Here is a 15582-nt window from a genome sequence, read left to right as displayed (position 1 = left end):
TGATCCCTTGATTTTTTCCGGCTTATTATTTATTATGCCAATTTCCATCGGTTTACCAATGCTGTCATTTACCAATGCTGTCATTGCACATATATTTTTTATTTTAATTTTGTTCATTTGCACTTGCAGTCTCTGAGTACTGGGTGTCTGAGAGTCGGGGAACTCGAATATAGCTTTCTCTCTTGATTTTCATTAGGGTTGTCACCATTTTTACTTTTTAAGCGATCATAATTCGGTATGTGGCAATATTTCGCCGTGATTTTCAAGTCACCTATTAAAAATTGCACAATTACCAAGGCGCTACTAAACATAATGTGAGAATATATGAAAAATAATATTGTAATTGGCATTCAGACCCATAAAGCGTTGTTGGTTGTGATGCTGTGTTGAAAAAGGTTACGAAAAATGTTGCAGAATGATGGGGCTTTACCAACAAAAGAGCGTTTGGGCCAACCTCCCCTCCACACAGCTCAGAAACATTTACGGGCAGTTGCCGATTACACTAACGTACGTTGCCAGCATATGAAACTATAGCAAGCCAACGATCAGCTCGGGTATAAATATAAGTTTTTTTTTTAAATTGTTTTTGTAAATTATATATGTATATATATATATATATATATATATATATAGCATATATATAGCATATATTTTTTTTTAGCATATATATATATATATATATATATATATGTATATACATATATATATATACACATATATAATTTACAAAAACAATTTTAAAAAAATATATATACATATATATATATATGTAAATTTATACATATATATATGTAAATATATATATATATATATATATATATATATATATATATATATATATATATATATATATATATCAATATATGTATTTATGTTGAATTATGCATTTATATCGTGCACGAATGAAAAACCGAAACAGACTATCCGATAAAAAATATTAATTATTCTTAAGAGTAAAGCTGGGTATGATGTTTTTCATGATTTGGCTTAATATTTGATAAATAATATATATTCTGATCGAACTTTAAACAGAATTACAATTTTTAAAGGTTGTGTGTTGCTTGTTTATAAATTACAAATACAAAGAATTAAAACATAAGTTTTGACATAAATCGATAAGGATCTTCTTTATACACAAATTCTACAATCATTAATTACTGAAATTGAGTAGTGGAATTAATTATATATAATAACGAAAGGGGGATATAAACAAGAGTTTATGACCGAGAACACTATATATGCAAAATGCAATAAACAATAAACATGACAAGCGCGCAAAAAGTTCTCTCTTTTCAGATAAAAGGAGAAAATTATTATAAAAAATGAGTAATTAAAATTATTTGGTACCAATTAAATTCCTGAAGGCTGAGAAAATTTTAAGTTTCAGATAAACTGTTTACGCGCGGGGAGTTTAGTAAAAAGCTGTTTTTCGAGTGGAATCGGGCATTGTAGTGGTAATTGTATAAAGTTTACCTACGTTTTTTGTCATGTTTACGGTAAATTCGAAAATGGTTCCCGTAGTGTTATTTTTAGATGTTGGATGTGTTGTAAAATATTTTCACAGGGCCCCGAATAAACCGAAATATATTTATGTTACGATTTGTAAAATACAAAGACAAAGTTGGTAAGTTATTTTTGAGAGTAGAAAACATAATAATATCACTAAAAATCATAGAACAAATCGTAAAAATAATTTGAAAGCATGCCAAGCATATGATAAAACATATCTTTTATATAATATATATCACTTGTGGGTTAATAATTGTATTTGGTGGAATTGGGGATTAACTCTCTTGTAACCCCGTAAAATTTGAATTTGTTTTGTTTCGTTAGAAGCATTCACTGTTTTTACATTGCTGAACGTTAGATTTTGTCCAAAAAAATTCATTTTTATTAAACAGTCGCTACATCTGTCGAATCAAAAATTCAAAAAAATTCGATAGCGGTTTTGTTTTTATTTAACTATATTTACGTATATACTATATAAAAGAATTAAAAAATTATATTTCGAACGTAAGACTATTTTAATTATTTAGCACCTAACATCCGATAATTTCTTTAAAGAAAATGAATATATACCTATTTGTTCAATAAAGCTTTATTTAAATAATGTACAACTTAGTTCATTGAAGGGTGTATTTAAAATTTGATGTGCTATAATTTTTTTTGCAGTGGGCTTACAAAGGATGTATTCCATTTGATTTACAGATACCAAAATGTGTGTGCACTGTTCGCAGAATTCATTCAATTAAAGCAAACAAACCAAATGTACCGAAAGCATCGAAAGATCGAAATGACCCTAAATATAAACAGTTGCCATCGAAATGTGAGATTGAGGTCAAACAAAAACGAAATAGGGCTCACAGAGTGCTGCCGGATGCAAAGGGATGCGTCTCACCTGGAGATTGCTAAGCAGAGCCTGGAAATATGGCATAGCCAGCAGAGTCCTGGTGCGACTACCGCCGCTACTGGCGCTCGCCGGCTGTGGTATTCTGTCTTCGGATTGCACTAATTGTGAAAGCTGCAGAGGCACGGCCTCACAGGTAGATATATATGTATTGGACGGGGATTGGGTTGGGTTAAGAAAGAAATATGGCGAGAAGAGTTATTGAGTGCGGCGTTATTTATTAGCAATATGGTTTTAATATGCGGATATGGATATGAGCGTAATATATTATGGGAGATTGTGCTGGGCAAGATGAAGTCAGGTTTTTTAAAGGGAACGGGAGAATACTGTGGAGCTGTTAAAACGGTTCAACCTGAAAGCGAATGCAGTAATTTCGGAAACAAATGTATTACAGATATATTTACATAAACGTCTGCATAAATAACTTTAATATTTGTACAACACTATACGAGTATGAAGGAAGTAGTACAGCAGACAAACAGATTTGACGAGGTGGAGTTGACAAAAGCCGAATAATAAAGCCCTCCTAATCAAGGACACAGCAAGAAAGTTTTGCCAATCAATACCTTAGATTTTGTTGTAGTCTAGCCATACATAGGTTTAGTTTACGCTTTCTCTGTCTCGGCTTAGCTGTGCATTGTGCATACGTTATCTCTATATAGTCGCATAAGATACAGAGGCAGCCACATAAAAGTCTGACAGTTGGCAAAGATAATTCTTTCGTTAATATGAGGAAAACTATCAAATTACAAGATGTGGACACGAGACAAAAGAAACCGACTTATGTCCATACACAACGAAATTGTGCAAACATTAAGAGGCAGCGTTCCAACGTGTTTCCGAAACATATTTAAAAAGAATGCGCGGCAATGACTTTGATCGAGTGGGATAATCATAACGTTTCCAATACTCACATCGTCCTCCATAATGCTGCTATCCGCATGTTGAACTCCATCCGACTTGGGTCTCCGGCTCCGTTCCCTCCCGTTCTGCAATCGCTCCGACTGCTGCTGCCTGCGACGCGAACCATGCTGTTGCGTCGAGCTGGAAAAATGTGGAGGAAAGCGGCTTTAGATTTACGCTATTAGCTACAGCTCGGTCTTTGACGTAAAAGATGTCAAATGCGGATTTCCGTGCCCAACCCACAAAGCCAAGTTGGTATGTGCGAGATCGCAATATTTAAAATAGTTCTGAACTATAGCTCTCGAGGATAGAAGGTTTATTAAAAGCAATACAGCTTGACAGGTAAAACAAGGAATAATTTGAACTGCATAAGCCAACATATTAAATAGATTGATATTAAATTAAAAGGGTAGTAGTTTCTTTATAATAAACAAACAAAACCGGATTAAAAAGTAAATGACTGCCTCGACAATAAGATTGATTGCCTTACTACTTACATTCATTAATGGTATGTAAAATAACTATAACCAATATGTTTAAACTCTCCAAGGCGTAAGGCTTTTAAATGCATTTAGGCTTGAACTTAGACCCGCAAGCAAATTTGCAAATGGAGGAAAGATTTACTTTTACCTGTTTCAAATGTTTTGACAAATTTCCACACATTTCACGCATATAAAACAGTGAGAAATACGTCAAGGCCAATTATCCACACTTATTTAAATTTACAAACAACATTTTTAAAAGGTTATTAAAATGTCCTTGTATAAAGTGCAGTCAACGACACTTGGATGATGCATTCATTTAGCAACGTGAACCTAGACGACAAGCCAACTTTTCTTGTGGCCCTGACCTAACCATTTAAGTAACCATATTTTCTCAAAAATCTGCTTGTATGTAACCACTTTTTTACAGATTTTGTATAACCTACTACATAACGTTTTTTGGAAAAGTATGTATAATAATTTTTTTTTTTTTTTTTGAATACTAATTCGATTTATTAAGTAGAATCAAGCGTTTCCGCCGACCCTAAATAGTGATACTTTTGACTAAGTAAAAAACAAAATGATATCAAAAAAGTTTTGATGTAACGAAAAATGAATTTTTACTGTCTACAAATAAATACTTGATACGGGAAATCCACCAAAAAATCTTTTTTCCCTAGCTATATCCTTTACTCGTAGAATTCTTTACTATATTTAAAAGTATGTTACGTTTCCGACCATATAAAGTATATTTATTCTTAATCAGGAATACTGCCACTCCCAATGTTTTGAAAATTTTTTTCATATTTTTATTATTCTTGTAAATTTCACGCCCACAAACAGACCAAAACTGCCACGCCCACACTTTTGAAAAGTGTTTTGATTTTCCTCCGTTATATTGTTTGAATTTCTATCGGTATAACAAAAACAATTTGGCCAGGCCCCTCCTTAAACCTACGAAGCGCCAAAAAATTTCGCGTTCACATTTCCACTAGCTGAACCCTTTATAAAAATGTGTTCTTTTTAACGAGGCCACTTTGAATGACAAATTGTTTAATGTGCATAATCAGGAAATATGCCCGTATGCAATCCTTTCATTTATTGCACTATCTACCAAACACAGCATGTTCTCGTTGAGTTTCCCGACTATTAGATATCCATTACATAGCTAGTGGAAGTACGAACGAGAAATATTCTGACATATCGATAAATTTGGTAAAAGCAACCAACCAATCTGGAATCTGCATGCCCAGTCTAGCTTTTATAGCTCCTGTGATAGATAGGCTGAGGGACATGACATAATTATCAATAAAGCTTTGACAGATCGCTTGCTTACCCGTTAACGTGGCTATTAGTTCCGACCGAAGCGGAAGTCCCAGTTCCATCAGCGGACTTCATATCTGCAGAGGTGAGAGCCTCTGTTCCACTTTTCTCACGCACCAATCGTTCTGAAAAAGCGATATAAACGCGTTACAAAAGACTGAGGAGTATATTCAAACAGATAAGATAACTAACCAGTTTCCTGTTGTTCCAGCTCCTCAATCTGTTGTCCTGGCTTGGCCTTAACTTCGATGCTTATTTCTGCGGAGCTGAGACCGGCGTGGCAGGAGTACACCCCTGCATCGCGGAACGTAATATCAAGTATACGCAGGGCACCCTTCTTCGAGACTTTGTACTTTCGCGAACGCTGCAGCGGCTTGTGATCCTTGCTCCACTTGATCTTGGTGCGGTTGTACCGCTTCACGGGACACTTGATCTTTACCTGTGTGCCGAAGAAAACAACTCCAGCACCACCCACTTTAAGAGTGATCTTCGTCTTCTTGGGGTCGTGCTGGATGTGTGTTGAGTTGTTGATCTGGATGACTGGTTTGGGATCTTCCGGCGGGCAGGGCTTAACATTGCAGGGCTTTTTGTCTGCCGGCTTAGCACTCGGGCACATTGATTCGGGTCGTTCGATCTTGTGCTCTTGTGCCATTATCTGCTTGCACTCCACCTTGCGATCCTTAAACCCATAGCCACAAGTATGAGAGCACTTGCTCCACTCACCGACTTCCCAACGTACGGGGCAATCGAGAACGTTGCAGTACTGCCGATCTGCTGGTGGTGGCTGTGGGCACATACTGTTCGGCACTACCATTGTGTTGTCCCCTCCGCGCGTAACCTCGTGTATGCACTGCACCTCGCGGGTCTTGATGCCAATTCCACAGCTCTTGGAGCAGGGTGTATAGTCTGAGTAATTCCATCTGGGTGGACAGGGGCGGTCGTTGCAGGTACGAACTCTGGCCTCCGGCTTGGTTTCCGGGGAACAAAGGAAGGGCGACACCACCCTACCATTATCTTCTCTAACGCAGTTGATGATCAGTTCCTCGACACCGCCGAGACAGGAGGCACTGCATGAGGTGTATCCCTGTTCCCGCCAGACGTACGTCTTACCCGGTTCCGACACACCCACTTTAATGGAATCACGGGGGAACTGGTCGTCGAAGCCGTGGGAGGGTAGCATGCACGGATCCTCCACACACCGCTCTACTTCGTCATGTGGCCTTTTTCCCTCGCACAAAGAATCATTAACAGTGGCCACCGTTCTAGAGTATTCAAGATAAATCTTGCAGTTGTAGGTGCGCCGGCGGATTCCTTCCCCACATGTAACGCTGCATGGGGACCACTCATTGTCCTTGATGTAGCTGTGTTATAAAAACCAAAAAATATTTAATTAATTTCACATTATACCATCGAAAAAGAATGCCACTGAGAAGAATGAGATACCCGTTAATTATCAAATAAATAAAATATATACAGTCCTCAAGTATAGATGCACATTCACAAACATTTAAATCGTATACAGATTGGAATCTTAAATGAACCTTCCAATGGTACATTTTTAAACAAGGGATTGCGCTATTGTCGACTATCAAAAAACTGTTTTCAAAAGTGTGAGCGTGGCAGTTTTGTGCGGTTTGTGGGCGTTAGAGTGGGTATGGCAACATGGGTCAACAAACTTGCGCTGCGTCTTTGTCTCTAATATCTCAACCTTCTGGATTTTATAGTTCCTGAAATCTCGTCGTTCATACGGACAGACGAACAATGCTAGAATGCTAGATCGACTCGGCTATTGATCCTGATCAAGAAGATATATATGGTCGGAAGCGCTTCCTTCATCCTGTTACATACTTTTCAACGAATCTAGTATATCCTTTTACTCTACGAGTAACGGGTAAAACAAGCTTGCGCTGCGTCTATGCCTCTGGAATCTCCATATCTAATCTCAAATCTCTAGCTTTAATAGTTCCCGTGATCGAGATTGACTCAGCGGTTGATCTTGATCAGAAATATATATTTATGGTCGGAAAAGCTTCCATTTGGTTCCACCACACTAATCGTTACACAATACGGTCATTAATCGCCTTGCCATCCTTTTTTTCGGAACTAATACAATACTCTTATTGTGTGACAATGAATGCCATGTTGATCACTGCAATTCATTTGAGTCAGACACACACAAATGTATATATTGTTTAAAAGGACTACGCGTGCTTTTAAAAAATACGCTACGCACTTCAATTGCTTGCATTGCTAGTGTATAGTAGCAGTCATTGTAGTTAGCGGACATTGTCCAAGGAAATGGGACCAAGGGCTAACAAATCCGATGGACAGAATCCATTCTACACCGTATTGATCTGTAGAAACAGATTGCAGATGGCGATGCGTCGCCAACAAAAATTAATACTAAGAATGGCCATCGACGGTACAGGGCATACTAGATTCGGTGAAACAAGTTTTTTGCGCGTCCAATCTATCGGCCAATACCACCAAATAAAATGTTGACACTTCTTGTACACAATCCCGCTAGTAAGGCAAAGACACTAGAATATTATTCTAGTGTCTTTGGTATAGGGTATCTGATAGCCGAGAAACGCGACTGTAACGTTCTCGCTTGTTCTACAAAAGAGTGTGTATAGTACAAAAAAACGTTACTCAATTCCTAGCGCCTGTTACATTTATGACATTTTTGTTATTATAGACCGTGCTACTTAAAATCAAAATTGATTTTTTTATTAGATTTACTTAGATATCTTTATTTCTTAGTTTTTCTTAGTGCTGATTTAATTATCGTCGTGGCGCGTAGGGTAGGATATTGTTCGGTTGTATTTTTACTTTTAATTTGATTGGCAACTGGCGCGTTGCCATCTCTAAGCTGTTTACGGCTTTTTTTTGCAAAACCGGCATTGGAGGCCAAGGTTTTGGTGGCGGCACAATGTCGCGCCTTTTTGGCGGCGCTAGACTCGAACAGTTTAAGCTAAGCGGTTACAGCAGCACGAAATTATCGAAAAGAAATTTTGTAAAACTATAAGTACAAGGAATTTTCGATGTTCTTACCACCATTAGGTCATAATAATACTACTAATTTGCGAAGTAAATGGAAACAAATCGATTAAACTCGCTGCCTTGGGAAATTTCAATTTTGTTTTTTTCTTTTTTAAGATATTAAAATCTATATAAATACGAGCAATAGTAATCAAGGCAATAATCAAGGCAAGATTCAACACTTGAAATCGCCCACGCAATTTTCATGGACCTAGTTTTTTTTACTTTGGCACGTAATCAAGTGGTATAACAGGGATCTATAATATGAGTTGTAATTTATTACTTCGCCTAAGTAATCTGCACTCAGCAAATATCGAATAAAATCACTTGACTTTGGCCATTTAATACAAATGATTTCCCTTGTTTTGCTATATAATTATATTTATACTATGTATACAATATGTACTTTCCTTATGTACAATCTACTCCAGTTCTAAGTCAGAACTCTTTAAACTTAATTTAAGGTGTCGATAATGCTCAGGGACTTATTGACACATATCCTGATGTTTTGGCCAAATGCTCTATTACGAGTAGTAGCGAAGTGGGCGGTGGTTGAATAATACGCGTGGACACACATTACAGTTGGAATATGTCAAGTGCTGCCTTCAGGATAATGTCCAATTAAAAACCCCAAGTAGGTAAAGTATATCATATCCCAAAGGACACATGTAGGCACACCAAGGCGTGCCATCAGTTAAGGATGTACAATAATTATAATTATTGTAATAATTATATTGTACGACAAGCTCTACTGATTTGAAGAGATGGTACTAAAGATCACAGCTTTTTTAGTTGTGTATTAGAAAAATTTAACTTCGGCAAGTTTAAACAAAATATTTCCAATTTCTATCGCTATGCCAACAAAAATGGGAAAAATCTTACTAGCACTCTTGGCACTCAAAAAAATCGGCTAAAATTACAAAAATTTGTAAAGAAACTTCCAACCATAAAATAATAAATTACCCCATACTCACGTGGGATCTAGTGATGGTCCCTCTGACTCGTCCCCTCCCCGATTGAAATTATTGTTTGAATTTCCGTTCGTTAGATGCATGGTGCGCGGCTCATCTGGGGCTTCCTGATTCAGTCGACTCTGTGTGCGATGAGCGTAACGCAAAGGTTGATCAGCATAGGACAAGCCTTCGCCATCATCCGTATCCTGTCCCGATTCCAGGTCGTCCACATCATCGCCCTCATCATCCTCGTCCTCGTTGTCTTCATCTGCATCCGAGCTGTCCAACTGTCGCTCTGATCGCTAGGATGGAGTTTTGGCATCCGATTGAAAAGAAGAGGCGCTAAGCTTTCTGACGGACTTACTTCGTTATGCGACCGGCTGCTGCCCAAGATGATGGTGCCACCAACTTTGTTCACCGATCCGTCGCAATGAATTCCGGTGGAGCACTGCTGCATGCTACCCGGCTTTGTAAGTGGATCACACTTGGCGCTCAGGCTGCCGTCTGTCGATTTGCACTCGACGCCTCGCATTTGTATACCCTGTCCGCAGGAAACCGAGCACTGTGATTTAAAAGAGGGGGTGTAGCTTCCGTGAGCATTATAAATTATTTCAAAACGCATAATTTCGCCATCACAATGGATGAGCCGCAACATGACAAAATTCGCTTTCTCTTAGCAAATGTTTCCAGTGACGTGACAAAACAAAAGGCAATTCCAACTAAAGTCCTCGAAACCCTCTCCATTCCCCTTCTTCACACGCAGTCATTTAACCACATCGCAGTGCCACGTGCCTATTACAAGCGTATAAATGCGAATTCCCATATTGTCTGCGTTGCGTCGTGCCACGGGGCGTATGCATCCGCAGCGATGCATCCGAAGCTTCATTGAAAAGAGAAATCTAATAGTATCATGCCCTTGAACAAAGCGTTAAATAACATTCCGACAAAATCTTGAAACAAACCAATTAAGCAACGTAAAAACTTAACATAAAAAAAAATGCATGGTGATAGGAAAGGGAAGCACGTGAGGTGAGAATGGGAACTAAGGAACAAACTAAAGCAGAAACCCGGTGGCAACGAAACTGCAGCAGTTTCATACTCAGATCTCACAGATCTGAGATCTCACGTTTATATGGACATAAGGACAGACGGACATGGCCAGCTCGACGGCTATTGATCCTTATCAAGAATATATATACTTTATATTGTCGGAAACGCTTCCTTCCTGTTACATACTTTTCAACGAATCTAGTATACCCTTTTACTCTACGAGTAACGGGTGTAATTGGACTATCTGCTAGCTCAGCTTGCCTTGCAATCATAGACATACATATTTTCTGTGCATAAAATGAGAGATCTCTGTAGGCCAATTCTGACATAGTCAAAGTTCAAAGTATAATCCTCCGGCCCTGCGCCTAGGTTTGGCTCCTGCAGTTTCTTGTGCAGCGCTCGAGGCGTTTGGTTGTTAGACAACTTGGTGGGAAGTAGACTGAGCTCCAAATTACTTACACCGGTCCAGTCTTCGACCTCCCAGTGCGGGCACTCTTCGATAATGCAGGTCTCTTGGGTTAGTGGCTTGGGTGTGCGGCACATGATATCGGCCACCTGTTGGAGAAGACAGAGGCTCGAGTAAAATAACACGGCAATAAGGTGTTGACGCTCCCTCATTGCCGCATGCAAAATCATCGGTGACTTTGTCAACATCACATGACCTTTATGGAAGCTGTTCCTGATACTCACCCTCGTCTTGATGGCGTTCGACTCCTCGGCACAGACAACCATCCGCTCACGGTAGCCGTGACCACAAAGGCGGCTGCAAGTGCTCCAATCGTCTGCTATCCACCTGAGAATTTAAAGAGGTTAAGTACAATTGGCGAACTAGCTGCACAGAAAATAAATGAATAGTGGCCAAAAACAGTCAACACGATAGGGTGGGGTAAATAAATGGTTTGGACAGACGGACATGGCTTGATCGACTCGGCTATTGATCCTAATCAAGAATAAATAATGTTTATTCGGTCGGAAACGCTTACATACTTTTCAACGAATTTACTCTATGCGTAACGGGTATAAAAGGTATCGTATGACATATATAAATTCAAATCTGATATTAAAATCAGACAATTCTGCCCAAGGAACTCAGTGTTGTTTTAAAAATTTTTAATATGGTCCCTGTGCATAGATTTATAACCAGGTACTATACTACTTACCGGGGAGGACAACTGTGTTTATTACATTGTTCCACAGACGCCTCCGGACGATTAGTAAGGCTGCAGAGCGTATCATCGACATCGGCGTTGGTTAGACGATTCCTGCATATTGGACGGGACATTTTGTAGCCTGTGGCATAGAATGAAAAAAAAAAACCGTGGAGACCGAAAAGACGAGAAGAGAAAAGAGAAAATTTGTTAGTGAATGGCAAAATTGAAACTCACATTATTTCTTTCGAAAAATGTGTTTGTCGCATTACGAATGTATTTTGACCACTGTACGTGTCTGTCACATTATTAACATGGTTAGACCACTGCGCTTGCAAGACGCAGCTGCGCAATAAGTTTGGTATATTGTGAGGTCATTCTTAGAATTTGACTACAACGTAGAATATGACTGGCGCCAAAGTACCGTTACGAGTGAGGCGACGGCGTTGTCGCGCTGTCGGGAAGTGTAGTCCAGCTAGCGTGTGTAAAGGATAGATCGATGCGTAGAAAATACGATCAGTTGCATACAGACGATCGCGCACGCCGGTTGGAATTCGCTTCACTCAAAAAGTTGATTTGTCAACATGGAAGATCAGGCGCAAGAAAATGCCAACGCTGCGACATCAGAAGTGGGATATGCTTGCTTACAAATATCACCGATGCATACCTGGCAGCTTTACAAGTGCAAAACAACAACCTAGTGGAGATCATCAAAAATATGCAGACACCAAAGGCATCGGCAACTGATGAAAAGGGAAAACATATAACTCTCCCAAAGTTTCATCCTGAGGGAGCTGGTGCATATGCCTCAGCTTGGTGTACAACAGTGGATCTCATTTTGCTGATAAAATACCCGAAGGTAGCAGCCTGATGATAACTTTAAGTAAGGCGCTAGAGGGAAGTGCATCACAATAGCTGTCCCAAATATGCTTTGCTGGCATCACATGGCCACAATTTAAAGAACTCTTCGTTCAACGCTTCGTTGGCATCGAAACGTCTGCTGCCACACTGATGAAAATTTTGAACGGGCGACCAAAGTCTGGAGAAAGTTACACCGAATATGGAAGCCGAATCGTCACCTTACTTATGTCCAAATTTAAATCTATTGATCTGGAGGAAATTGCGGTCGTGCTCGGCAGAGGTCACAAAATCAAGGAAGAAGTCACAACGGAAGTTCAACGCAAGGATCAAAAGACCGATTAACAGTCAAATGTTTCAAATGCGACGAGCTTGGGCACTTCGCATCCGCCTGTCCAAAAGGACGATCACGAGGAAACGACCAAGTAACCGAGAAACGTGTTGACATCTGCTCCATCATCAGGAATAGTAAGAAGTTCAACCGGTGAGTCCGTTCCATACTATTTTTGATTCTATATTGAAAGAGGGATTACCGGATGTGTTCATGGAAGGATGAATTAATGGTGTTGTGCTTATGAGTGGTATAGGTAACTGCTTCGTGACATGCACGATGCAAATTCTAGCTACGTAAAGATTTGTAATTTTAATTTTATAAATAAAAAAGATTCAATATAAGAAAAAAGATTCAATGTAGGCGACCATGTCTTGCTCAAGAGTGAAGAGCGGCATCAAACAAAGCTAAACTCAAGGTTTGGGGGCCATATGTAATGGCGGAAAAGCTTGATGGTGACCGATATGTGTTGAGATCTTTGACAAGCAAGAGAACGTATAGTAGGCCCACGAATAGTTATGGTCGATGCCTGTTGAGGTAGACGCAGACCAATGCGAGAGATCGCCGACTGAGGCACTCGTAGAGACCATAGACTCTGAGTTAATTATTCACAAGGCTACAGCTATGAGGGTCCGGAGGGACCATGACGCATGAGGATGCGTGAGATCGTTGCAAGGAGTGCAGCAAGAGCCTGACAGTGTGACAAATTAGAGACAAAACAGAGAGAATGGTAAGGTAAAGAATGAAAAAAAGAAAGAAGTGTGGCAAGAGATACGATTACTGTTTGATCAAAAGAAATGAAGTCATAAAATGTAAATTGCTAAGAAAAGTTTGAGCAAGGCAAGGGATGCCGATATGTTATTTGATAAAAATGTTTCGGATATTGATGAAATATTACGTTGAGTTAAAGATTGAAATAATGAAGTGAAGTTGAGAAATATAAGGAAAGCAACGAGAGGGCGACGTGAATTAGTCTGGTTTGAACGATCGAAGGGACAACACGCAGGAGACTTGCTGTGCTAATCAATATGGAGCGATCCTGTTACATAAAATTGACAATAAACCTCATGTTGTAGAGTATTAAAGGACGTAAATTTGTAGTATATACTGACTGTAATTATTTAAAGGCCAGCCGCACAAAACTAGGTTTAACACCGAGGGTGCATAGATGGTGGGCGTTTTTACAGGCATTTGATTTCGAAGTAGAGTATAGAAAAGGCGAGCGAATGGCGCATGTGGATTTTCTCTCTCGAAATCCAGTGCTTGAACAACAGAAAGGTATGAATAAGATTTCAGAGTTACGAATCAATTTGACCGAGGTATCTGATAACTGGTTGGTTTCAAAACAACAGCGAGATACTAAGATACAAGATATAATTGTAAAGTTAAAGAATAATGAGTTACGTTATTATGCATCTTGGATGGGAAAAGACGCTGGACAAAGTCTATTGTTATTATCGGTTCGAAAATATGTCTAAATGTGTGCGTGGATTCGTAGAAGATTGCATTACATGTAAAGTTTCTAAGCCACTAGCGGGAAAAGTGCAGGCTGGGCTGCATCCTATTCCTAAAATAGAAGCCGAGTCTAGTCAGAGATCATGACAGGATGCGTTGGCTGAAGAGCAGCTAGCAATGAATGGCACGATTAATCGTGTGACTAAGTTTAGCCCTTTGGAATTATTGATTGGTAAAGAAGCTCGACCTTTTGGCTTGTTGCCGCTAAACGAAAATAACGATGATGAGGTAGAAATAGAAAATTTGAGGAGGCTAAAAAGAACATGAAAGCTCAAGCAGAATACGATAAAGATGAGTTATGTAAAGACAGGGGCAGCACGATAGGAAATGTGTCTGTTGCCCAATAGAGAAACTGAAGACCGCACCATAGCAGAAGAGACTTGTTATAGCGGGGGTCGTTTGTGTAAAAGGAACTACACAAAATATAAGTTCAGTTTGTGTAAAAGGAACTACACAAAATATAAGTTCAGTTTGTGTAAAAGGAACTACACAAAATATAAGTTCAGTATGTGTAAAAGGAACTACACAAAATATAAGTTTATTATGTGTAAAAGGAACTACACTAAAGATAAGTTTATTATGTGTAAAAGGAACTACACAAAAGATAAGTTAATTATTTGTAAAAGGAACTACAAAATTTGTTTTATTTAAAAGATTAAGAGAAAAATGTGTTAAAGGAATTACACGAATGGTATGATTTATTAAATTTAAATTATGTTACGAAAATTTTAAATTTTTAATCTTATTTGAATCAGAAATAGATTGAATGGAAATAATTCTATGAAATATCCAGAGAGTCTTTGAATCCTGAAGTATTATCACTTATGTGGTAGATTTATGACAACACACGAGGACGTGTATTATGTCAGGAAGGCCGTGTCGCATTACGAATGTATTTTGACCACTGTACGTGTCTGTCATATTATTAGCATGGTTTGACCACTGTGCTTGCAAGACGCAGCTGCGCAATGAGTTTGGTATATCGTGAGGACATTCATAGAATTTGACTACAACATATAGAATATGACTGGCGCCAAAGTACCGTTACGAGTGAGGCGACGGCGTTGTCGCGCTGTCGGCAAGTGTAGTCCAGCTAGCGTGTGTAAAGGATAGATCGATGCGTAGAAAATACGATCAGTTGCATACAGACGATCGCGCACGCCGGTTGGAATTCGCTTCACTCAAAAAGTTTATTTGTCAACATGGAAGATCAGGCGCAAGAAAATGCCAACGCTGCGACATGTTCATATTTTTTTCATATTTTTATTAGTCTTGCAAACTTCTATCGATTTGCCAAAAAACTTTTTGTCACGCCTACTCTATATATGTGTGTATATATCTAAAAGACTGGCGTAATTTATCACTCCTAAATGATGAAAACTCACAGTTGGCAATAAGATTAAAGATATTCAAGCTTAAAAACTCTCCATATGCTCAACACTGCACTGCAGTTAACATTTAAGTGACATCTACAAACCAAAATAAAGTAACTACACATCGTAATTACAGCAGGTCGGAGTCATCATTGACTAGGTCTCTGGAGTTAACCACCCGGAGCGACACTAGAAAT

General features: G+C 38.9%; 1 protein-coding gene across 7 annotated transcripts in view; it reads right to left on the bottom strand.

Moving 5' to 3' along the window:
- The window catches only part of LOC6619308 (protein madd-4), a 45848-nt gene that overhangs the window by 5553 nt on the left and 24713 nt on the right, over positions 1-15582 (bottom strand). For 4 of the 7 annotated variants that reach the window (XM_032716023.1, XM_032716017.1, XM_032716004.1 and 1 more), the window contains exons 7-15: positions 11321-11450; positions 10851-10953; positions 10620-10715; positions 9475-9672; positions 9132-9412; positions 5308-6476; positions 5129-5240; positions 3322-3451; positions 2399-2521 (exon numbers count right to left, since the gene is read on the bottom strand). In XM_032716023.1, the coding sequence (XP_032571914.1) occupies positions 2399-2521; positions 3322-3451; positions 5129-5240; positions 5308-6476; positions 9132-9412; positions 9475-9672; positions 10620-10715; positions 10851-10953; positions 11321-11450 (2342 nt within the window). Of the gene's footprint in view, positions 1-2398; positions 2522-2541; positions 2760-2819; positions 3188-3321; positions 3452-5128; positions 5241-5307; positions 6477-9131; positions 9413-9474; positions 9673-10619; positions 10716-10850; positions 10954-11320; positions 11451-15582 lie in introns of those variants that run through there. The other 3 variants (XM_032716030.1, XM_032716027.1, XM_032716008.1) reach the window with 3 other exon arrangements.

Source organism: Drosophila sechellia, chromosome 2L, assembly GCF_004382195.2.
Source record: "Drosophila sechellia strain sech25 chromosome 2L, ASM438219v1, whole genome shotgun sequence".
NCBI lineage: Eukaryota > Metazoa > Arthropoda > Insecta > Diptera > Drosophilidae > Drosophila > Drosophila sechellia.
This window is presented reverse-complemented; position numbering and strand designations above follow the sequence as displayed.